Source organism: Carassius carassius, chromosome 10 (genome assembly GCF_963082965.1).
Source record: "Carassius carassius chromosome 10, fCarCar2.1, whole genome shotgun sequence".
Lineage (NCBI taxonomy): Eukaryota > Metazoa > Chordata > Actinopteri > Cypriniformes > Cyprinidae > Carassius > Carassius carassius.
This window is the reverse complement of record NC_081764.1, coordinates 28,741,248-28,764,949: the sequence shown is the minus strand read 5'-3', so window position 1 is coordinate 28,764,949 and position 23,702 is coordinate 28,741,248. Positions and strand designations below refer to the sequence as shown.

General features: G+C 44.5%; 1 protein-coding gene across 3 annotated transcripts in view; it reads left to right on the top strand.

The window, feature by feature from the left end:
- LOC132152087 (potassium voltage-gated channel subfamily H member 7-like) overlaps positions 1 to 23,702 on the top strand; it is a 76,789-nt gene that overhangs the window by 9,995 nt on the left and 43,092 nt on the right. For all 3 annotated transcript variants that reach the window (XR_009436474.1, XR_009436475.1, XM_059560770.1), the window contains exon 3: positions 12,334 to 12,489. Coding sequence is in view for 1 of the 3 variants with exons in the window: in XM_059560770.1 (XP_059416753.1) it covers positions 12,334 to 12,489 (156 nt within the window). In the remaining 2 variants the exon portion in view is untranslated. The remainder of the gene's footprint in view (positions 1 to 12,333; positions 12,490 to 23,702) is intronic.

The following is a 23,702-nucleotide window of genomic DNA, read 5'->3' as shown; positions in this document are numbered from 1 at the left end:
AGAATGAGTTTTTTTGAGAAAGTAAAAATGCAAAAAGTTTCCTGTGAGGGTTAGGGTTGGGTGGGTTTTTGTACGGCGATAGAATAAACAGTTTGTACAGAATAAAAACCATTACATATGGGATGTCCCCACTTTTTCTTAACATCTCAAGCAACAACGGAAAGTAACACACAGACAGTGTAACTGTGTCTTGTGTCTGCTGTAAATGAAGGGGAAAACCAATTTGGGGGAGCCGCAAAATTCTTTAACAGCTCTTCTCTTACACATTACATAGTTCACCTCAGGACACGCAATGTGTGGGAAATGAAAATTGCAACCTGAGCTGAATTTCTTTTACTCTCATGGTATGATGGTAGCCTGATCAATGCAGCTTGGAAGAAAACAGAATTATAAAACCATAAACATGCTGCTACAATAAGAGTGCTGGTTTTACACAACAGTACTATTTCATCAAAAACAAAACAATTTCCTTTGAGAAAAAGTTATTCTCTGGCTAAACAACAGTGTGGCTATGATCACATTCAACAGCAGATTGTTCAGCTTGGAAAGTAAAAATTTCCAACTTTCTTACAAATCTTTGGGAAAAAAATCTTGTACACGCTTAAATGTTCAAGCAAATAAGATGCACCAGTGAGTCAGCTGGTCTCATTCACTAATGATTGTAGATTATTTGTATTTATTCACAAAGGAAAACTACTCACCAAAACAATCTGTCTATTTCACAACACATGCATACATACACACAAATTTGTTCTTAACTTCACTTTGATGCTAATGAATTTGGAGTATTCTAAATAAGCTACCATAATTTGCATAAAACACAAAAAGGGGTTTCTACACAGCCTTTTGTTTCTCAGCAAACCCTTTTAGAAAGCCATATGCTATTTCAGTTTTTCTTTTTTTATTTGTACATTTAAAATTTCCTTTTAGTATTGATGAATCATGATTGGTACATGAGAAAAAATTGTACGTAGATATCACACACAAATTTGTGCATGCACACTTTTAGTGTGTGAGACGCAGTGTGTTACAGATGAGGTAGTGCTAAACGTAAAACAAAGGGAGAGAAGAGGATCTGGAACAAATAAGGAGTTTACTGATGAAAACGAAGGAGGTACAGACTATATTAACAATATTACATTTAGCATACAACAAACACATCAACAATGATAAACAATCACGGACGAGGAGGAACTGAACAGAACGGGTGTTTATACACACAGAAGGTAATGAGGGAACTGGAAACAGGTGGGGATCAATCACTTAACTAAAACAAGAAAAGGAAGGTGACCAAATAAGGAAACAGAATTCAGAAACGTGACAGTTCGCCCCCTCCCGGAACGGTGCGTCCTCGCACCGCAAGAGGAATACCAGCGGAGGGAAGGTGGGGGTTCTGGAGGCGGGCGAGGAGCAGGCCAGGAGCAGGTGATGAGGGAGCATGGAGGTAGGGACCAGGGCGGAGTGGATGGAGGGAGGAGCCAGGGAGGAGCCCGGAGCAGCCAGATGGTCCACCAGAGACCAGCCAGGACGGAGATCCACGGTGGAGTCGACGGCGGGAGGAGCCATGGTGAAGGGGCCGACGACACCAGGGGGCCGACAGGCGGAGACTGCACCGGTGGGTGAGGAGCCCAAGATGGAGCAGCACAGCCGCAGAGCCAGGGTGACGTGGAGGATCCAGAGGGCCTAGGTGGAGCAGAAGGCTCTGGCGACCAAGGCGGAGGCGGGGTCCTGGAAGACCGCTGTGGAGCCGGAGTGACTGAGGATGACGGTGGAACCAGAGGGAAGGAGGAGCCTGACAGAGCCGGAGGGATGGAGTGATGAGGTGGAACCAGAGGAGTGGAGTCCCGAGGCGGCGGATGGTCGACGACTGACCAAGGTGGAGCCGGAGGGACGAGGGAGCCCGGTGGAGCAGGTGGGATGACAGGCCACGGTGGAGACGAGGGAGCTAAGAGCCAAGGCGGAGCCGCTAGGTCGAAGAACCGAGGAGGAGTCCAGGGCTCGGAGGCTGGAGGCGGAGACAGGGCCTTAACGCGCCAAGGCGGTGCTGGAGACTGGCATTCCAGTGGCGAACCGTCGCGCCCAGATGGCGCGGACTGAGGGTGAGCAGCAGGACTGACTGGCACCAGCAGGGATGACGAGGAACTGGCTGGTCTAGGAGGAGGAGAGAGAGGAAGGATGGGAGGAAAGACAGGAGGATCAGGGCTGGACGGAACCAGCGGAAGTGGAGCAGAGGGACCGGCAGGTCCAGGAGGAGGTGGGAGAGGGAGGCTGGGAGGGAACACAGGAGACACAGAAGATTCAGAGCTGGGCGGAACCACCGGAGACACAGAAGATTCAGAGCTGGGCGGAACCAGCGCAGACACAGAAGATTCAGAGCTGGGCGGAACCAGTGGAGAAACAGAAAATTCAAGGCTGGGCGGAACCAGCGGAGACACAGGAAACTCAGGGCTGGGCGGAACCAGCGGAGAAACAGAAAATTCATAGCTGGGCGGAACCAGCAGAGAAATAGAAAATTCAGGGCTGGACGGAACCAGCGGAAATGGAGCAGAGGAGCTGACTGGAGGAGGTAGGAGTGGGAGACTGAGAGGGTATACAAGGGGATCAGGGCTGGACGGAACCAGCGGAGAAACAGGAAGATTAGGGATTACCTCCATAGACCAGTCCATTAGATCCATAAGTTGCTCCATATTTCCAGAGACCGGATACAGCTCACCCTCAGTCGCAGGAGTGTGGGCAGGGCTTTCCTCCACGCCTTTGATCTCCAGGAGGACTCCCACGATGCACGGTGTTGCCGGCTCACACACCTGGTCCGTCGCGCTCTCGAGGTCCTGCTTAGGCTCGGGCTCTGCGGCTGCGGTGGGCTCTGGCTCCGTGTGGCTTGATGATGGCTGGCTGGTCTCTGGGTCGGGAGTGGGACTGGAGATATCCTCCTCGGCGGTGCTGATGGTGAATGAAGAACCATTTTTCTCCAGCACCCACTCCACAAAAGTGGCGAAATCCTCTCGGGGACCGTTCGCTGGTAGGCGTGCCTTACTCCGCTCACTCAGGCCGGCATAGAAAAAGTTAGAGAGCGAGCGGTCGGGGAAGTGAGTAAGGCACGCCAGATCTAAAAAGTCCCTGGTGTGGTCCTCCAGCGAACGGTCCAATTGCTCCAGGCATAGGAGACGGACTGCTGGGATGGCCATTCCGGGAGAGGAGAAAAACAAAGCAAAAAATAAATGAAAGAAAAAACGCCGCTAAAATAAACTATACTGTTTAGGTCCGTGATTCTGTTACAGATGAGGTAGTGCTAAACGTAAAACAAAGGGAGAGAAGAGGATCTGGAACAAATAAGGAGTTTACTGATGAAAACGAAGGAGGTACAGACTATATTAACAATATTACATTTAGCATACAACAAACACATCAACAACGATATCAACAACGATAAACAATCACGGACGAGGAGGAACTGAACAGAATGGGTATTTATACACACAGAAGGTAATGAGGGAACTGGAAACAGGTGGGGATCAATCACTTAACTAAAACAAGAAAAAGAAGGTGACCAAATAAGGAAACAGAATTCAGAAACGTGACACAGTGTTTCTATATTATATGATAAAACTGTTTAGCAAACGTGAAGGTGATCAGAATTGCACTTTTATGTGGTAAAATCTGAATATACTGGAATTATTCAAGACAAATTTATTATCTAAAATGACTGAATCAATAGGACAATATTGGTCTACAATAAGTACCAAAGTAATCTGTAATCTGACTATATATGGTTACAATAATTATGGTACATCATTAGGGTCAGATCAAGTAGAAATAGCTCATAGTATCTTGATAACAATGAAACAATGCAGACATTATATTTTTTTTATAATCTATTTCCTACTTGATTTAACCCATAAAATGACTCTAGTTGATCTATTTTTTTTTTACAAATAAAAACACATTTTTAGGCTACCTGAAAACAAATATGTTTACATTGGAGATACTGGTGGTATTGATCATCAATAAATCGAGTATAAAAAAAAAACAGGTCTGTTATTTTTATACCAGTTGAATAGCAGTCTTAATATGGCTTAACTCTTTAATAGTTTAAACTCATTAATGCTGAGAGCTTGATGTGCCCTGTTAACCTCTCTCAGTGTATCTTGCTAGTTTGACTGTGGTTTCTCCTGCTTTACACACTCAAGACAAGCATCAGATCACATTTCCTTTAAGACGTCATTGGGTCAACCGATCCATTCTTTATTTATAGAGGTCATGGTAATGGAGTGATTTTAAAATACCTCTGTAAGTCCACATTGCACAAACATTTGTATGTTTGTTTATGTGTGTGTATATTCACAGCCATATACACAGAACCTATACCCTTACCATCAAATACTTTCTCCTGAAACCAGAACCAGAAATAATTCTCCTGTGTGTCCTATTGATGTCCTACTGTTACAAACACGCCAGGTTCCACCTCCACTCATTCACAACGCACGCCCTCACCTGAGTACTGAGCACTTCCACCTGACCCTCATCATTACCCAATCACCTCGGCACCATAAATACCACACACACGCACTCAATCAGCGTCCGGTCTCGTTTGCGACAAGGTCTTACCTGTATGCTAACTCAAAGGACTAACTCTTCCTCTACTTACCTCTCTCCAGCGATTCTCCGAAGATCAAGATCCCCAGTGTGCGTGTGTGTGGTTCACCTCCTTCCTATGACGTCTTCACCCAGCTCTCACGGATCCATTCACCACTCTACCCAACACCACCTGCTCCTCTGCTTGTGTCTATTAATAAACCCTTCTGTCTGTTACTCCTCAGCCTCCCGAGTGATCTGTAACAGAAGACCGGACCAACACCGCTAGGCACAAGCATAAGCCTCACGGACCCCTTTCAAGATCTGGTCGATGCACTCCGAAGAACACTCACGGCTACACCTACATCCCCAACACCAGCAAGCACTTCCGTCAACGATGCCAGCACTTCCTCACCTTCCGTTCACGCCAGTCCCATGGCCCGGCCGGCGCCCTACTCTGGTTCGGCGGAGGAGTGCAGCGGTTTCCTCCTACAATGCTCGCTGGTCCTGGAGATGCAACCGCACTTGTACCCCACCGAGAGATCCAAGGTAGCCTTTGTAATTTCTCAACTGCAAGGTAAAGCACTACTGTGGGCAGATTCAATATGGACTCAAAATAACCCAGTTATCCAGTCTTATTCCAGCTTCATCGACCATTTCCAAGAAGTTTTCATCTCAAACAGGGAAAAATGTCTGTCAATGAATATGCCCTTCAGTTTAGGACTCTAGCGGCCTCCAGTGGATGGAATGAACAGGCTTTACTGACTACCTACCGTCAGGGATTGGAACCTCGAGTGCGGTTGCATCTCGCTGCATACGAGGACACCATCAGGCTTGAACGATTCATCCAGCTGTCCATCCGCTTCGCCACCCGTATGCAGTCGTGCTTAGAAGAGCACCAGGGCCAGACGTATTCCTCTACGCCACTCTGCCGACCAGAGGCCGTCAGCTCCCCAGAACCAGCCAGCGAACCCATGCTAGTGGACTCATATCATCTCTCTATGGCTGAAAGACAAAGACGGCTGGCCCAGAATCTGTGCCTCTACTACAAGCTCACTACCACGGCAACGCCGTCAGCCTACCTAGTCCACAATATCACCGGCAAACCGTTAAGTAGAAGATGCATGCGTCAAAGTGTGGGTCCCATTTCCCTCCAAACCGGACTACTCCATCATGAGGAAATCCATCTGCTGGTTCTGGAGGAATCCACCGCTGACATGATTCTAGGGCGCCCGTGGTTAGAGCAGCACAATCCCGTAATCTCCTGGAAGACGGGTGAAGTCCTGAAATGGGGCGACGCCTGTTTCAAGAGCTGCATCTCAGGTTGTCCAGTTCCGGCCACATCTTCCCCTGAACCTCTTCCAGTTTGTTCCACTTCAATAGAGAGCCCAGTGGAAAACCAATCCATCGCCATCCCTACCTGCTACGCCCCCTTCAGTGACGTCTTCTGCCCTAAACGGGCTTCCAAGCTGCCTTAACACCAGCCGTGGGACTGTGCCATCGATCTGGTGCCGGGTAAACCAGTGCCTAAAGGAAAGATATACCCCCTATCCATTCTGGAGGAGAAGGCCATGGAGGAATACATCAAGGAGGCGCTGGCCCAGGGTTATATTCGTCCATCTACCTCCCCTGCTGCTTCGAGTTTCTTTTTGTGGAGAAAAAGGACGGAGGCTTAAGACCATGCATTGATTATCGGGCTCTCAACAATATCACTGTCAAGTTCAGGTACCCACTTCCCCTCGTCCCAGCTGCCTTGGAACATCTCCGTGGTGCCACTGTTTTCACCAAGTTGGACCTCCGCAGCGCCTATAACCTCATAAGGATACGAGAGGGGGACGAGTGGAAAACAGCCTTCATAACCCCAACTGGCCACTATGAATACTGCGTGATGCCGTATGGACTTGTTAATGCCCCCTCCATCTTCCAGGACTTCATCCATGAGGTGCTCCGGGAGTTTCTCCACAAGTTCATCCTTGTCTACATAGATGATATCCTCATATACTCCCAGAGCCTGGCAGAACATCAACGCCACGTTACGGAGGTCCTGCAACGCCTGAGGGCCTTTCAACTCTATCTCAAGGCCGAAAAGTGCTCTTTCCATCAGCCCTCAGTGCAGTTCCATAGATACAACATCAGCAGCAGTGGCATCCGGATGGACGAGGGGAAGGTAAATGCCGTCAGAGATTGGCCCACTCCTACCACCATCAAAGAGTTACAAGGGTTCCTTGGCTTTTCCAACTTCTATAGATGTTTTATCCAAAACTTCAGTACCATCACCAGCCCTCACACCAGTCTCCTCCGTAACAAACCCAAATCTCTCCCCTGGACTCCTGCCGCCACAGAGGCCTTCCACACCCTCAAAGAGGCCTTTACGACCTCCCCACTCCTGGTTCATCCTGACCCCGACCGAACCTTCGTCGTGGAAGTCGACGCCTCAACCACCGGAGTGGGAGCGGTCCTTTCTCAGCAGCAGGGGAATCCCAGTCGCCTCCACCCATGTGCCTTCTTTTCCCGGAAACTCAACCCGGCGGAGGTCAACTATGATATCGGCAACAGGGAGTTGTTGGCCATCAAGTTGGCCTTAGAAGAATGGAGGCATTGGTTGGAGGGAGCCAAACACCCCTTTCTGGTCCTCACAGATCATAAAAACCTGAAGTATCTTCGAGTGGCCAAAAGATTAAATCCAAGACAAGCCCGCTGTGTGTTATTCTTCACCCGCTTCCACTTTACCATCTCATATCGCCCAGGGGTGAAAAACGTAAAGGCTGACGCCCTGTCCCGGTGTCACTCCCCCGAAGAGAATCTCGAAGAACCAGAAACCATTCATCCAGAAAAGGTCATCGTCTCTCCTATTACCTGGTCTGCAGAGACTCTTCCTCCTACTGATCCTACTACGAACACCCCGCCGGGTTGCCCACCGGGACATCAGTATATTCCCAGGACACGACGCACTCCACTAATTCACTCCGCTCACACATCTCTTGGCACTGGTCACCCGGGGGTCAATGAAACCCTCTCGTTGCTTAAGGAACGCTTCTGGTGGCCCAACATGGCCTCGGATGTCAGGAGGTACGTGAACGGATGCACAAGCTGCGCCATATCCAAGAGCCCTCGCCATCTTCCATCAGGCAAGCTTCATCCTCTGCCCGTTCCTAATCACCCGTGGTCACACCTAGGCACACCGCTAGGCACAAGCATAAGCCTCACGGACCCCTTTCAAGATCTGGTCGATGCACTCCGAAGAACACTCACGGCTACACCTACATCCCCAACACCAGCAAGCACTTCCGTCAACGATGCCAGCACTTCCTCACCTTCCGTTCACGCCAGTCCCATGGCCCGGCCGGCGCCCTACTCTGGTTCGGCGGAGGAGTGCAGCGGTTTCGGGACCAGCTCCCAGGGGAAGAGGACGTCCACCATGTCGTCGGGGTCCTCGGCCCTCAGGAGCGGGCCGTGGGGAGGGGGGTACTGTTACAAACACGCCAGGTTCCACCTGCACTCATTCACAACGCACGCCCTCACCTGAGTACTGAGTACTTCGCGACAAGGTCTTACCTGTATGCTCACTCAAAGGACTAACTCTTCCTCTACTTACCTCTCTCCAGCGATTCTCCGAAGATCAAGATCCCCAGTGTGCGTGTGTGTGGTTCACCTCCTTCCTCTGACGTCTTCACCCAGCTCTCACGGATCCATTCACCACTCTACCCAACACTACCTGCTCCTCTGCTTGTGTCTATTAATAAACTCTTCTGTCTGTTACTCCTCAGCCTCCCGAGTGATCTGTAACACCTACATCAAGCAAAGGCATTTGTATTTACTAATTAAAAAGATCCCTTTGTGGATATTCATAATATAGTATAATATAATAATATACTAAAAATATGTGATATATATATACATTTTAAAATATACAAGTTTGCTGGGGATTTTTCATCTGCCCTACTAGACTGCTTAATTAATTTAAAATGGCACCACAGCAGCATGAAATTCAAGCGTTTAAAGCACTTATTCAGTTCCTAATCTCTTAAGCTTCTCTTGTCCTTTCGGTCTACACACACACACGCACACACACAAACAAGCCTGATGGTTTCCTCAATTTGCCTCTCACCTAGGTTAATGCCGAACATAATCAACCAAGACTGTTTGAGATTAAAACTGACAGGCTGTTACACTCCACAAACATTTTCTGCTGTAAAATGGATATTTATGCTCAGTCATGCAATAAATTCTATTCCACACGGAGCTAAGCCAATATGCAAAGAATCCAAATCCACTTCATTGTAGACAGTTTCTTTTTGTAGATATTTTTAGATAGCACTTTTATGTAAAACAATTACATATGTTTTAGGATAATGTAGCGTAAAAATGAGCTTGTAGATGCTTTCGGTTTTGGTCTTTATTATTTTATAGTACTTATTTCTGTCACTCTTAGACTTTATTAATAAAGATGTTTGAACACAATAGAATAGTTTTTGGTTTTCTGCAGAGGACGTGGATTCAAGATGTAGAGGTAGAAAGGCTGTTATAGAGTGTGAAACATCTGCCTGTCACCCAGTTTCTGACATGGTAAAATATAAAAATGAACTAATGGAGCTCAAAATGCTTTCCTTACAGATTTTTCCTCATGGCCTAGAGTGATCAAGCTGCAGCTCTCTTCCTGTCCCAGGATGTATTGCATTATGTGCTAATATTGACATTGATATAGTAGAGGGTCATAGCCTGCTTTTCTCTGTGCATACCTGCCTCTCGTATTCCATTCGTCAACTGCAGAAAGAGAGGGATAGATTACATTAAATTCGTTATTACACTTTATCAGTATCAGTCATTTTAAGACTTTACAGTCCCGGCTACTAATTAGTTTATACAGCTGTGTGAAAATAGTTTTTTTAATTAATCCAACATGCTTCACTTGTTAGCAAACTTAACATTCGCTTGGCGTTTTCTCTTTCTCTCTCGTTAATTCATTTGAATTTATTACAATAAATATAATTTTGGCAATTCTTTATGTCACTTAAGAATTCTACCTGTAATGAGCTGTAGATAAAATAGCCTAATGAATGAAAATTACCGTTATTTTTAGTTATTTATCCGTTCAGTCAGATTTTGTGCTACAAAACATCCATGACTGCCGTTGTCCATTCTGACAAATAATAATGGCCACTCAACTTAAAGTATATAAATAATTTTAACAGCACGGCCATTCAGAACCTGAGGGTCTACCATGTGCATAGTAAAGCGATAACTGCAGACAATCCATTTGAGCAGGAATGAATTTAAACACAGATATCAGACACCAGTCGTGCCTAAAGTGAATGTAAACAGGCGGGTCAAAAAATTGGATATGGTCAAAAGATCAGATCTGTGCATTAAGACATTAAGCAGTGTAAATGCAGCCTTAGTGTCTATCCCTCACAGACACATTTTTATTCCAGTTTGATAAAATATGTTGTCTACCGTGACAAAAAGTGAAGAAATTATAATTTGTGTTTTTTTTTTCAAAGCTGTGCCGTCTGACAGAGGCTAAACAAATATTCCAACTCTGAAACTCAGATGTCTTGGATTGAATTTCTGTTGAATTTCTATCCGTTTTCACACTGTTCATTTTGAATCTGAGCATATTTGAGCCAGATGGCATGTTAGGGGTGTTTAAAAAAATGTAATTCCACCCTCAAATATAATGATCGAGAACCCCCAAAATAAAGGCAGCAATATTTTTCATGTATAAAACACCCATTTATGCAATTCTATACAATTTTTCTTATTCTATTCTATTGTTTTCTATTCTATTTTTACACTTCTTTTGACAATTTCTGTAGACCCTGCAACAACCCCTTGGGAGTCCTGGACCCCAGTTTGATTGTTGGGTCACTGGACACATTATAGACTGATTTGTTGTCAATCATAATTCATTTTCGAGCAAATGTATACAGCAGTTACTGTGATTTGCATTTGCACAGAAGTTCAAAAAACTTTGTTCTCTGAGCTCTATCATTATAGATGCCATAATGATGATATTGTTTATCTGAGCTCTTTAAGCACTGATTGCTGTCGTTAGTTCCAGGTGTGTGTGTGTGTTTGTGCGTTATTGATGTTCTGCTGGTGCTGATTGCAGATGCTCTGTGGTGTGTGTGTGTGTGTGTGTGTGTGTGTGTGTGTGTGTGTGTGTGCACAGCCGCTAATAATATCACAGATTGACAGAGAAACACTGGGCACACTAGACGAAAGCTCAGATTTATTTATAGATCACATGGCCAAATAAAGCAGACAAACAAACACAACTTATTTTTTCTGTGTCTTTCTAATTGATATGCGATCATTCAAACAAGTTCATTCTAAATTGAGCTAATTCTACAGACTCACACCCAAAGGCTGTTCCTGCAGGGCAGAATAATCACACAGGGAATTCTTGTCATGGTAAACTCTGTACTGTTCTCTGATTGTTGCTGAGATAATTCTCAATAAACTGAAAAAAGTAGCCATCAAAGCAGATGAACTCATCATCTTGAGAGGGCGATCACACTGACAGCGATTTGCAGAGACCTGAAGTAGCAGTTTCCATCTTTTTGAGTGACAGTGACCATTGGTGATGTGACGCAGTAAAACAGAGATCAACTTTTCATGTATCCTGTGTAGAGTATAAAATCAGACTCTTCAAACTTCAAATTATTCTTCAACTAAAAAAATAGTCAGTGAAAGGAGGTGCTTACTAAGAATGACAAATTATTATATTATATTATATTATATTATATTATATTATATTATATTATATTATATTATATTATATTATATTATATTATATTATATTATATTATATTATACAAATATAGTGTATGAGCTGTTTTCTATTCATTTTATCTGGCATATGCAACCAGATATACCAGATAAACCAGATATCAAGCCTTTTTACCAAAATTTGGGACATGACTGAATACAGTTTAGAAGGCTAATTTGTTATTTATCAGCAATATAATTACATAAATTGTGATCAGGGTGCAAACTATTATATATTATTAACAGAGTGTCTGAGGTAAAATGATTAACAATTATTTTTGTGATTTTAAAGTTTTTAGCATTTTAATTAAGTTAAATTGTTTTAATATATTTATAATAACATTAAATTATATTAATAAGAATATATTAATTGAAAAAAAATTGTCAACCTATAGCCTCCTTGGAAGATATTTTAATAATCTAGATTTTCTCTAAAGAACATGAGATGTGCTTGTTTTTGTTTTTTTTGTTTAAATTATGAATGATAATAGTTATGACAGTGATGACTATAATTGCGACTTTAGAGATGGAGGCCATTGTCTAATTAGCATGTCCGCTATTGTGCCCCGATTATGATCAACTCAAATCCACAGGTTTCTAACAAATGTGAGGACAGATCAGAGCCATGGCTCCATTGTGCTTTTTCTCAAGGGCTGTCTTGCCCTATAGTTGCCATGGCGACCCTCATCTTTGCCTGTCAGGAATGAATCCTTAAGCTGTCAAACTGAATGAGCATCAACATCTACACCCGAAACTGCATGTTTGTATATGTAGTAAAGTAGCAAATATAACCTGCTCTCCATAACCACCTTCTGCCTCTGGTAATTTATATGTACACTTCTGCTAATTAAGCTTATTCATTTGATGACTCTTAATAATCTGAGGTCAATGGTGACTTTAAGATGCAAAGATGCTCACTGAACTTAATGTTTGGATTTGATTTGCTATCTAAACCAAAAGATAATTTTTTTTGTCGCTTTATGTTTGCAGGATCAGACTTCCTATGTGCGACACACATCATTCCTGTGAAGAACGAAGAGGGGGTTGTCATGATGTTCATCTTGAGCTTTGATTACGTGCTGAAAGAGGGCAGCATGGATTCATTAGACCGACTCAACCACACCTCGCCAACCAGAAATGAACAAAGTGAGGCTCTTTCTTTAGTATTATTTATTTTCTTTCAATAATTCCCTCTTTTTTCATTTCCATCAATGTGATCCATTGCCAGCATCTGCTATAATTGATTACTACCTGTCTGCCAGATGGGAGTGAGGAAGAGACATTTTCAAACAAATGATGTTTGATGAAAAGGTGTGCAGGAAGAAATATGGAGAAGGCAGAGGAAGAGAGAATGGTTTTATTTGCTCCAGTTGCTCTGGCTCACCAGCACACATTGTCAAGACCAAACCCAGTCAGCCAGAAAGGAAATAAAGTGGGGTGGGAATAATTTATTTGACACAGTGTTACAATTATTTGGATCCCTGAGGCCAGGTGCTGAACGGTGCTTCATTTATGGGATCCCGTTCAGTAAAATGGTGCTCACTAAACCATCCAATATAAACAGAGTGTGTGTGTGTGTGTGTGTGTGTGTGTGTGTGTGTGTGTGTGTGTGTGTGTGTGTGTGTGTGTGTGTGTGTACTGGCTATAATTATGACAAATGTTCCTAGAGACCTGTAAGCAATAAAACTGCTGCATTGCATTTTCTTCAAAATATGCTACTGCATCAGTTTACACACATGCACATGCATACATACAGTACACACACACTGCATGATGTCCTCCTCTAACTCTGTATTGGAAAGTCACATCTGAACTGTGAAATCCAATTAATATCCAATGCTAATACCGTCTCTGTGGTACCATCTCTGTGGTATCATAGCAACAGGGAATGTTTTGAAAAGGACATCTGTGTGTTCATACTGTATATGTGCGAGTTACTGTAGAGACACTGTTTAGTCAGGGCTGTTATAAACTGATGATTTGCTATGGCAGTGTGTTCAGTGTTATGCTGAGACATTCAACATGACACTTTAAAAAAACTTCCAGCTGGGATGAATATAGATTTCCTAGATCTTGCTTCCTTTGAGAACAGGGCTGAGGGGCTAACCAGACAGGAAGTGCATTGAACCATTAAAGCAGAGACAATCTAGCTAGTAAAATTTACAAGCATTTCCATCCTGATTCTGTCAATGACTTATTAGTCTTTACTTTAAGTTGATGGACATCCCCCTCCAAAAAGCCTCTTTTGTGGGGTACATTAGGTTGTTTTGATGAAGGCGTGATATAAATAGCCCAGTTTGGAGAGACTTTTAATTAATGCTGGCGTGGTTCTGAAACCCAAGGGTAGAGACAGACAGAGAGAAAGAGAGAAATCACACGGCAGAGATTAAAAAAGAAGATTCTAACTGATATACAAGACTGAGGGCTTTATAACTTCATATGGCTTTTGAATGAAATGAAATATGTAATAATAATTAAGATTATTTCTGATGTCAGCCAGATGAATACATTTAAACAGCACAAATTCAAACTATCCCATATTAAGAAACTTTAACAGTGAGGTAATAGAAAGTAGAATACATGCTATTATTCCTAACAGTAGAAGAACAAATGATAAGAGTAATGTGTGGGTATAATGTAGCTTTGTGTAGCACCTGATGCTCTGCACATCCTTAAATACCCAAGTCAAAAATGTGTTAGAAACGCTTTTATCGAAGTTCTTTAAACATTCTTGGCTGATTGCAACAATTTGTGTTGCACTTGAAGTGTGTCAGGTTTACAAAATGTGATGAAAAAAGGCTGTTATTGAAGTAGATAGCAGGAAAAACTATATTGCAAGCAAAAGGAAATCTGCAGATTGCAAATTAGCATACATCTCATTTCACATATGAAGGCGCCATTTTTCTAAAGGGTGTTGCAGCAAATATAGCCTGTTTAATTCTAAAAGTTAAAGACTGGGTGTAAAATAGTCATGAAAACCTATTTAGTTTTTGGCAAAATAAAAATTATAATATAATAATAAAAAATTATGACTGCTTTAGGTTTTTCACCAATTTAAATAACCTTTAGCTTTTTGCAGTTAAATTAATCCTGCACTGTGAAATATACAATGTGAAAGTGTTAAAGAAATAGTTCACTCAAAAATAAAATCAAAATTTATTCACTCTCATGTAGTTCTACCAGAAAGACTCAGGAGCTGTAGATAAGACTGAAGTATTTATTTACAAAAAAATACAAAAAACAGAATTATTTTGGCGTAGGCCCCATCCATAGTGTGGATCTGAAGTTTGTAGATACCAGCTAATCCTGCCGAAGGCAGGGAGGAGCCTACCCCAAAAGAAAGATGAAAAATGTAATACGCACCAGGTGAAGTATTTCTTAGAGGATCCTGGAACATGAATGAAAAGAGATAAGTTGAGATAAATAGCCAGACATAAGAATACAAATCAGATTATAGCTAAAGAATGCGCTTATATGGCAATGAAGATAGACCACAGAGCCTCCGACAGAGAGGCCATGATAGGTCGCAGAAAAGGCCCCGGCAGGCCACAGAGGAGAAGGCCAGAGAAACGGGCTGCAGAAGGAAATGACACTTAGATGTGAATAGAGGGTAGGTCACGGAAAGAAAGGCTAAGGTAAGCCACAGGTAGTAATGATTGGTTGAAAAGAGGTAATACAGTATTTCACCACCACCACCAGTATTTGCGAAGAGATCACTTAGCCAGACATAAGAATACAAAATCAGATTATAGCTAAAGCATTATCTTATATGGCAATGAAGATAGACCACAGAGCCTCAGAGAGAGAGGCAACCATAGAATAGATAGTAAATAGAGGCCGAGAAGGCCGGATATTGATAGGGGCCACTATAGGCTAGACAGTGATAGAGACCCATGGGCCATACTGAGGAAAAGGGCCCCGGCGGGCCACAAAGGAAAAGGGCCCCAGAGGGCCACAGAGGAAAAGGGCCCCGGAGGGCCACAGAGGACTTACCCCATAGCTACAAAGGGTAAACCCAAAAAGGAAGATAGACTCGAGGGGAAGGCCAGAGAAACAGGTCGGACAGTGATAGAGGCCACGATAGGCCATGCTGAGAGTTAGGCCACGATAGGCCACAGAAAAGGCAACGGTGGGCCACAGAAGATGGAACGGTCCTGATAGGCCTTAAAGAAAAGCCACAATGGCTGCGGAGAAAAGCCTAGCTAGGCTGAGAAAATCAAAGAGTATTATACTGTACCTTGGGTTTTACATGAAATAGTTTAGAGTCTAATCTTGACAGAAATACAATGAGGACAATCATGTACATGGCAATAGATGAGGATTATGGGAATTCTAAACCACCACATTGAGTAAGAGGGACCATTAGTTTAGGTTAAATGATAGAGGTACAATTAGGGACCTAGCAGCGACTTAAGAGCATACACAGATATGTAACATTCTTTAGGCTAGACTCCTGTGCACGCTTGATACAACTCCATCTAACTGAGAGAACCCACAGAGGAAACACATTCTGCCCCAAAAATAGAAAATGAGCCAGATCAGCAGGACCATAAAAGAAGAGATACTCAATGTTAAGCGAAGACCTCAATAGACAGTGATATGTGAAGGCCAAGATAAGCCGAATTTCATAAACCGTAATGGACAAACTTACTTGATGATGACCATAGTAGTGTTATGCAAGGTGCCACAACAGCAAAGTAAGACCGAAGTCAATAGGTATGAGGGACAGAATGAACCAACACTAGTAGATGCACAAAATAAACAAGCCTTGATTATATCTTAAAGTATGCATAGAATCAAAATTGACTTTACTTGCTAGCACACATTGCTAGTCTTGATGTAAAAAATTAATCATTGTTTGTCTTTGTAGTCTTTAATCAAAATCTGAACATTTACTTCCACTCTGTAATGCATTTTTTCCCTTTCAGTCAGTCACGTTCGACGTTACGAATGGGATCTCGCCCGAGAGCCCAATTACCTTTGAGTGGTACAAAACGAGAAAAATGGTACACAAAGTACCTTGGTCTGCGGAATTTGCATCGTGAGGATGATGTCATTTCGCCCGTGTTTTTCTTGGTGTGGTCGATACATCGCTCCTCGTGACGGCCACGATCGCTGTGTCACGTATCTGGGTTTCCAGTTCTTGGATGGCTTATGTTCTCATTGTGGGGACATGACCATCTCGGCGTTGAGATTGAGACTCGAATACCTTAAAAGGTATAGAGTCCCCTCTGCCACACCCCATTCTAGCTCCTCTTCTCGTAAGAGGGCTACTTCGGCTGGTGGCCAGGGTGATCTGAGGGTTACTGTGTGGGCTTCCCTGACTAGCCAACCTCACCCAAGTTTCCGGATGAGTTTGCTGGACCCTCTCAGGCTCCTGACATCTCATTCGGGGCTCGCGAAGAGGACCGTATGTCGATCGCCGCATCACAAGGCGGGCTTGAGTCCTCGGGAGATGAGGATTCGGCTGCGTTGCCTCCCTAAGGAGTGCCAGCGTTGTCCGAGTCCGATCCCGAGCTGACGGCCGTGCTTTCCCGGGCAGCGGAGAGCATCAGGCTTGAGTGGAATCCTCCGCCCTGTCCCAAGCGCTCGAGGCTGGATGATTGGTTCCTGGGGGCTGCTCATGCGGATCGCCAGCACCCCCTTCTGGTTCATTACTTCTGGTTCATGGAAGTAACCAGTTCATGGAAGGCACCTTTAACTGCCCGAAACCGTTCTGGTACTTCCTCCGCCTTCACTGCCCTTGATGGCGGGGCGGCCAAGGGGTATGCTGGGATTCCCCCGGTGGAGCGTTCTGCTGCGATGCAACTGTACGCAGAGCGCCTCCATTTGGCGTGGTGGTCCCAAGCTGCCCTCCAAGGCCTGTAAGTTCTCATCCACGGTTGGGGCCAAGGCTTACAGAGCTGCGGGTCAGGCCGCTTCTGCCCTGCATGCCATGGCCTCACTTCAGGTCTATCAGGCCAAGCTGCTCCGGCAGCTGCACGAGGGCAGTGCTGACCCAGGGGTCTTGCAGGAGGTGCGCACTGCTACCGACCTCGCTCTCCGGGCGACGAAGGTCAATGCGCGCTCCTTGGGTCAGGTGATGTCCACTTTGGTGGTCCAGGGGCGCCACCTATGGCTGAACCTGGCAGACATGAGGGAGTCTGATCAGGCTCAGCTCCTCAACTCCCCGGTCTCCCAGGATGGCCTCTTTGGCGATGCTGTAGAGAGCTTTGCCCAGCAGTTCTCTGCCGCCCAGAAGCAGTCTGAGGCCATCAGACAGATCTCCGTTTAGAGCCCATGTCCTCCCGGGTACTCGCCCCTTCTGGCCAGTAAGGACCTGCTCAGTGTCAATCCGCTTGCTGCGCCTTCCACTCCGCGAACTGGATGTGTGCGCTATTCCCCTCAGGTGAGTTCCGCAGTCAGAACCCTGGGTTCCTCCAGCACTGTTGATGTCCCACACTTGCGTACATGCCCTTTGGTCAGCCCTGTGTGGGACTAAGTGCCTCCATGTGTTGTGATTCCCCTTTTCTGGGCAATCCCACGTGCGTATGTCCACAGTAAATCTCTCCGCAGCATGTGTCTTTCCCTTGCCAAGCCCCTTGCCAGCTCTGTCGTTAAAACTTCCACCCTGCGGGCTGGGTACCTCAGAGTTCTTATGTATCACCACCTTAGTGGATACCTGCCTTCTGTAAGTCCTACCACGGGCAGGCAGCCTGCTAGCATACGTCCAGCTGGAATATGCTACCCAGTGTATTCTGTGTAAGCTATAGGCCCTCACTCGTGCTGGCCTCATGACAGGGTGCTATCACTCACACGGGTCGCTGGAAGACAGCCATGTGGCGTTTTGTAAGGGACCCCATTCGTAACGTCGAACGTGACCGCCTGAAAGGGAACGTCTTGGTTACATATGTAACCCTCGTTCCCTGAACATCGGCTCGGCTCCTCATTGAAGACTTAAATTCGAGTTGCCCGCGCTGCTTCTTATATACCCGCTCTGTGGGGAGGAGCTTGCGATGCAAATTCCGCAGACCAAGGTACTTTGTGTACCATTTGCTTGTTTTTGTACCACTCAAAGTTGATTGGGCTCTCGGGCGAGATCCCATTCGTCACGTCTACGTTCCCTCCTTCAGGGAACGAGGGTTACCCAGGTAACCAAGACGTTTTCTGATGACGACAGTTTGACAGCATTTGCAGAATATCCTTAAACACGCCCCTCCAGCCGTTAGTTTGCTATGAGTGAGAGACAGAGACCAGGAGCCCAACCAAAACCATGCGTTCAAATTAATATTCTGTTACGTGCTGAAAGTGGCGCTTGGTTTTGCGTTTGCCTATCGTGGGACTGCCCAGTTTCGATCTGCTAAATAGTGAGGCATGGCCAAAGCCAGTGAAAGTACTTAATTAGCTGTTTTGAAAGCACTTGTCAGAAGAAACAGCCAGCAACAGAGAAGGACAGCAGCTTGTGAGTGTTTTGTCTTGGTTTCTCATTAGACTTCTGTGTGATCGTCATTGCTAGGAAAGTTTTTTGTTTAAATTGTGTGTGTCTTACCCTGGTAAATACGTGCTGAAAGTGGCGCTTGGTTTTGCGTTTGCCTATCGCGGGACTGCCCAGTTTCGATCTGCTAAATAGTGAGGCATGGCCAAAGCCAGTGAAAGTACTTAATTAGCTGTTTTGAAAGCACTTGTCAGAAAAAACAGCCAGAAACATTGCAGGGAGACCTGTCTGACAAACCTACGGCCTGTCTCCCTCTGACCTCTACTACTACTACGCTCTCTATCCCAGTTGGTCTCTGGAACTGCCAGTCTGCAGTTAACAAAGCAGACTTCATTTCATCTATTGCTACTCATTCCGGTCTCAACCTCATGGCACTGACTGAGACTTGGATCAAACCTGAAGACACTGCCACCCCTGCAGCCCTCTTCACCAATTTCACTTGTTCCCACACTCCTCGTACCACTGGGAGGGGTGGAGGTACTGGTCTCCTTATATCAAAAGAATGGAAATTTGATCTTCAGCTATCACCTACAGGTAACGGTTCATTTGAATCACATGCTATTACTGTAACCCACCCTGTTAAAATCCACTGTGTGGTCATTTATCGTCCCCCAGGTCAATTGGGAAACTTCTTGGAGGAGTTGGATGTGCTGCTATCAAACTTTCCTGAAGATGGTACTCCTCTGGTACTGCTTGGTGACTTCAACATCCACCTAGATAAACCCCAGGCTGCTGACTTCAAAACTCTGCTCGCCTCATTTGATCTCAAGCAAGTGTCTACTACAGCGACTCACAAATCAGGCAACCAACTGGACCTCATCTATACGCGCTGTTGCTCTGTGGACAACTCTTCAGTTGCTCCACTGCACACCTCAGACCACTTCCTCATTACTGCTAACCTAGCACTTACTCCTGAAGCAGCTCACACTCCAATGCAGGTCACCTTTCGACGGAAGCTACGCTCACTCTCTCCACCGCGCCTATCTTCTGTGGTTTCATCCTTGCTTCCTGCACTTTCTCAGTTTTCAGCTCTGGACACGAACAGCGCTACGGACACTCTTTGCTCCACTTTAACATCTTGCTTGGACAACTTTTGCCCACTGTTGTCTAAACCAGCACGCACCGCCCCACCTGCCCCCTGGCTGTCCGAGGTTCTCTGTGAACATCGCTCTAAACTCAGGGCTGCAGAGAGGAAATGGCAGAAATCAAGAAACTCTACCGACCTCAGTGTGTATCAGTCTCTCCTCTCTTCCTTCTCTGCAAATGTCTTCACGGCTAAAACATCCTACTACCACAACAAAATTAACAGCTGTTGTGATGCTCGGACACTCTTCAAGACTTTCTCTTCTCTTCTTAATCTGCCGCCACCACCTCCTCCATCGACTCCTACAGCAGATGACTTTGCAGTTTTCTTCACAAATAAGACAAACCATCAGTGACCAATTCTCCACACCGCAGACTGAGGACAACTTCACAATGACCGACGCACACTCTTTCTCCTCCTTCTCCCCACTCTCAGAGATGAACGTTTCCAAACTTCTCCTGTCCAATCATCCTACTACTTGTTCACTTGATCCGATCCCCACTCACCTCCTTCAAGCGATCACTTCTTCAGTCATACCTTTGCTTACTCACATTATCAGCTCCTCTCTTCACTCTGGAACATTTCCCTCAGCATTCAAGCAGGCTCGGGTAAGCCCACTGCTCAAGAAACCATCTCTAAATCCAGCGCTTCTTGAAAACTACAGACCAGTATCCCTTCTTCCATTCATTGCAAAGACACTTGAGCGAGTTGTGTTCAGCCAGCTTTCTATGTTCCTTGTTCAGAACAACCTACTGGACAGCAACCAATCTTCAAAAGTGGCCACTCAACTGAGACTGCTCTGCTCTCGGTTACTGAAGCCCTGCGACTAGCAAGAGCAGCTTCAAAATCCTCAGTACTCATCTTACTGGACCTGTCTGCTGCTTTTGACACCGTTAATCTCCAGATTCTCCTGTCCACCCTCAGAAAGATGGGCATCTCTGGAACCGCACTCCTGTGGGTTAAGTCCTACCTCTCTGACAGATCCTTCAGTGTCTCTTGGAGGGGTGATATTTCTAAGTCACAACACCTTACTACTGGGGTTCCTCAAGGCTCAGTACTTGGACCACTTCTCTTCTCCATCTACATGACGTCATTAGGATCTGTCATTCAGAAGCATGGCTTTTCTTACCACTGCTACGCTTATGACACCCAACTCTACTTCTCCTTCCAACCAGATGACCCGATGGTAGCTGCTTGCATTTCAGCCTGTCTGAGTGACATTTCTAGCTGGATGAATGACCATCACCTTCAGCTTAACCTGACGAAGACAGAACTCCTGGTGATTCCAGCTAACCCATTGCTTCATCACAACTTCTCTATACAGCTGGGTTCGTCAACCATTACTCCTTCAAGGACAGCCAGAAACCTAGGAGTTGTGATGGATCATCAGTTAAGCTTCACAGACCACGTTGCTACAACGACCCGGTCCTGCAGGTTTGCCTTATACAACTTTAGGAAGATTAGACCCTTCCTGTCAGAGCAAGCCACCCAACTTCTTGTCCAAGCTCTTGTTCTCTCCAGACTGGACTATTGTAATGCTCTCTTGGCGGGCCTTCCTGCATGTACTGTCAAGCCTCTGCAATTGATCCAGAATGCAGCAGCAAGGGTTGTCTTCAATGAGCAAAAAAAAGCTCATGTTACTCCTCTCCTCATCAGGTTACACTGGCTACCAGTAGCCGCTCGCATCAAATTCAAGGTACTGATGCTAGCCTACAAGACGACCACTGGCACGGCACCAACATACCTAAACTCACTGGTTAAATCTTATGTGCCCTCCAGAAGTTTGCGCTCTGCAAGTGAACGACGCCTTGTCGTGCCATCCCATAGAAGTTCAAAATCACTCTCACGGACCTTTTCCTGGACTGTGCCGAGCTGGTGGAATGACCTCCCAATCTCAATTCGTACAGCTGAATCTTTACTCATTTTCAAGAAACATCTAAAGACTCATCTTTTTCGACAGCACTTAACCAACTAATACTAGCACTTTTCCTTTTCTTGTCTTTTCATTTATTAAATAAAAAGAAAAAAAAAAAACCTGGCTATGCGTTCTATATTAGACTAACTGAGACTTGTCATGGCACTTGTATACTGTTGTTGTTCTCTTGTTAACCTGACTGCTTCTATTGTTCTCTATGTAAGTCGCTTTGGATAAAAGCGTCTGCTAAATGATTCAATGTAAATGTAAATGTAAATGTTTCAGCTGGAGATGTGTCACTACACTGAAATAAAGTCAGCAGCAGCTTCCGGGTCACATGGACTTTAAGATGCCTGAGGAGCATTGAGCTGAATCTTACCTAGACTCAAATGGAATAGGACCATGTATACATCAGCTTGATAGATCCCGTGTTCATAATAGCGCCAGTCTGAAGAGCTGTGTAAAAATGAGGTGTGAGCAACGGTTTTCTGCATCTGAATCCATGGAATCTAATTGAGTAATTAGCTTTATGCAGAAAGCATAAAAACACAAGTATAAATATTGGAACTGTAAAACAGAACTATTCTCTGGCTAACTCCCGCAAAAATTGATAGACTCCATTTAACCATATGAACCCGACGAGTGAACTTTCGAAAAAAGAAACCAGATCAAAAATATTAGTAATGTATGGACTAGGACAAAGATAGAAAATCTTGATACATTACCATTGCAGAAGGATAAAAACGCTTTACATTTAACAATGGTGCCTTACAAACCAATTAAACTTCGATGGCTATTGAATCCTGTAAAACCATAAAGTCTTTACACAAAGATTTTTGCAGAACTTTAAAGCAGATGCTATGAGTGAGCATACACTGTTTAGGACATTAAATCACGGGACACAAACTAAATTAACAATAGTAAATATAACCTCCAAATCCAGACATTGGTGAAGTTTACAAGGAAACCCTGAGATGACGTCCCCTATGATAGAAAGTACATAAAAACAGATTATAGAAAGGCCTTGGCAGATTATACGAAAGTATGATGAAATGATTAGTCAATATAATGTGTATTGGGAAAACTTTAGTGTTTGAGCATAGCAACAAAATGCGTCCGTTTACGTTCATTCTCTTATTCAGAGGATGCTGGTGCAGAAATCAACAGCGAAGACCTCTTTGCAGAATGGTCTATGTGACCGGAGAGACGGAAGTCTTAATACTTACCCCATTCCTGTACAAAGCATTCAGGAATTGATGTAGATAGACGCGAATGAAACAATGGCTGAATAAACAAAGATGAAAGCATATGATTAAGACAAATACCTTTAGTGTGCTAAACATAGCATATTTTTACAGAAATGAATTATGCAAGCAACAATCTTTATCAGTTTTTAGCCTTTTTTAGTTTTTAGATTGTAGCCTTTATTAACAAGCCTTAAAATGCCTCGTTACAAACGAGTTATTCCAAAATTGTATGCATTAATTTGATCAACATCTTAATTATGCAGTGTGAGTTTGCTAGATAAGCACGAAACTCCCAGTGCTTTATCTTGAACGTGTGAGTATATAACCTCACAGAGAATAAAATTAATGCACAAGCACCACAAAAGTGATACTTATAATGCTGTAAACTGATGAAGGGATGGAGGCAAGATGCCAAAAGAGACCGGCAGCCTTGTTTCTGCAGGTCCGGAGAGACTTCGTTCTTGCAGGTTCACGTGAGCACACAGTTGAAATATTTTGTTGATTGAGACCAGAGACAATTTATAAGAGACATGCCACTTCCTCAATCCTCAATACAACTATATAAGGAAAACCTGTAACGGCAAAGATCGCGGTTGTATGCACATGTCCCGCCCCTCCCTCTGGAAAGCCAATCATCTG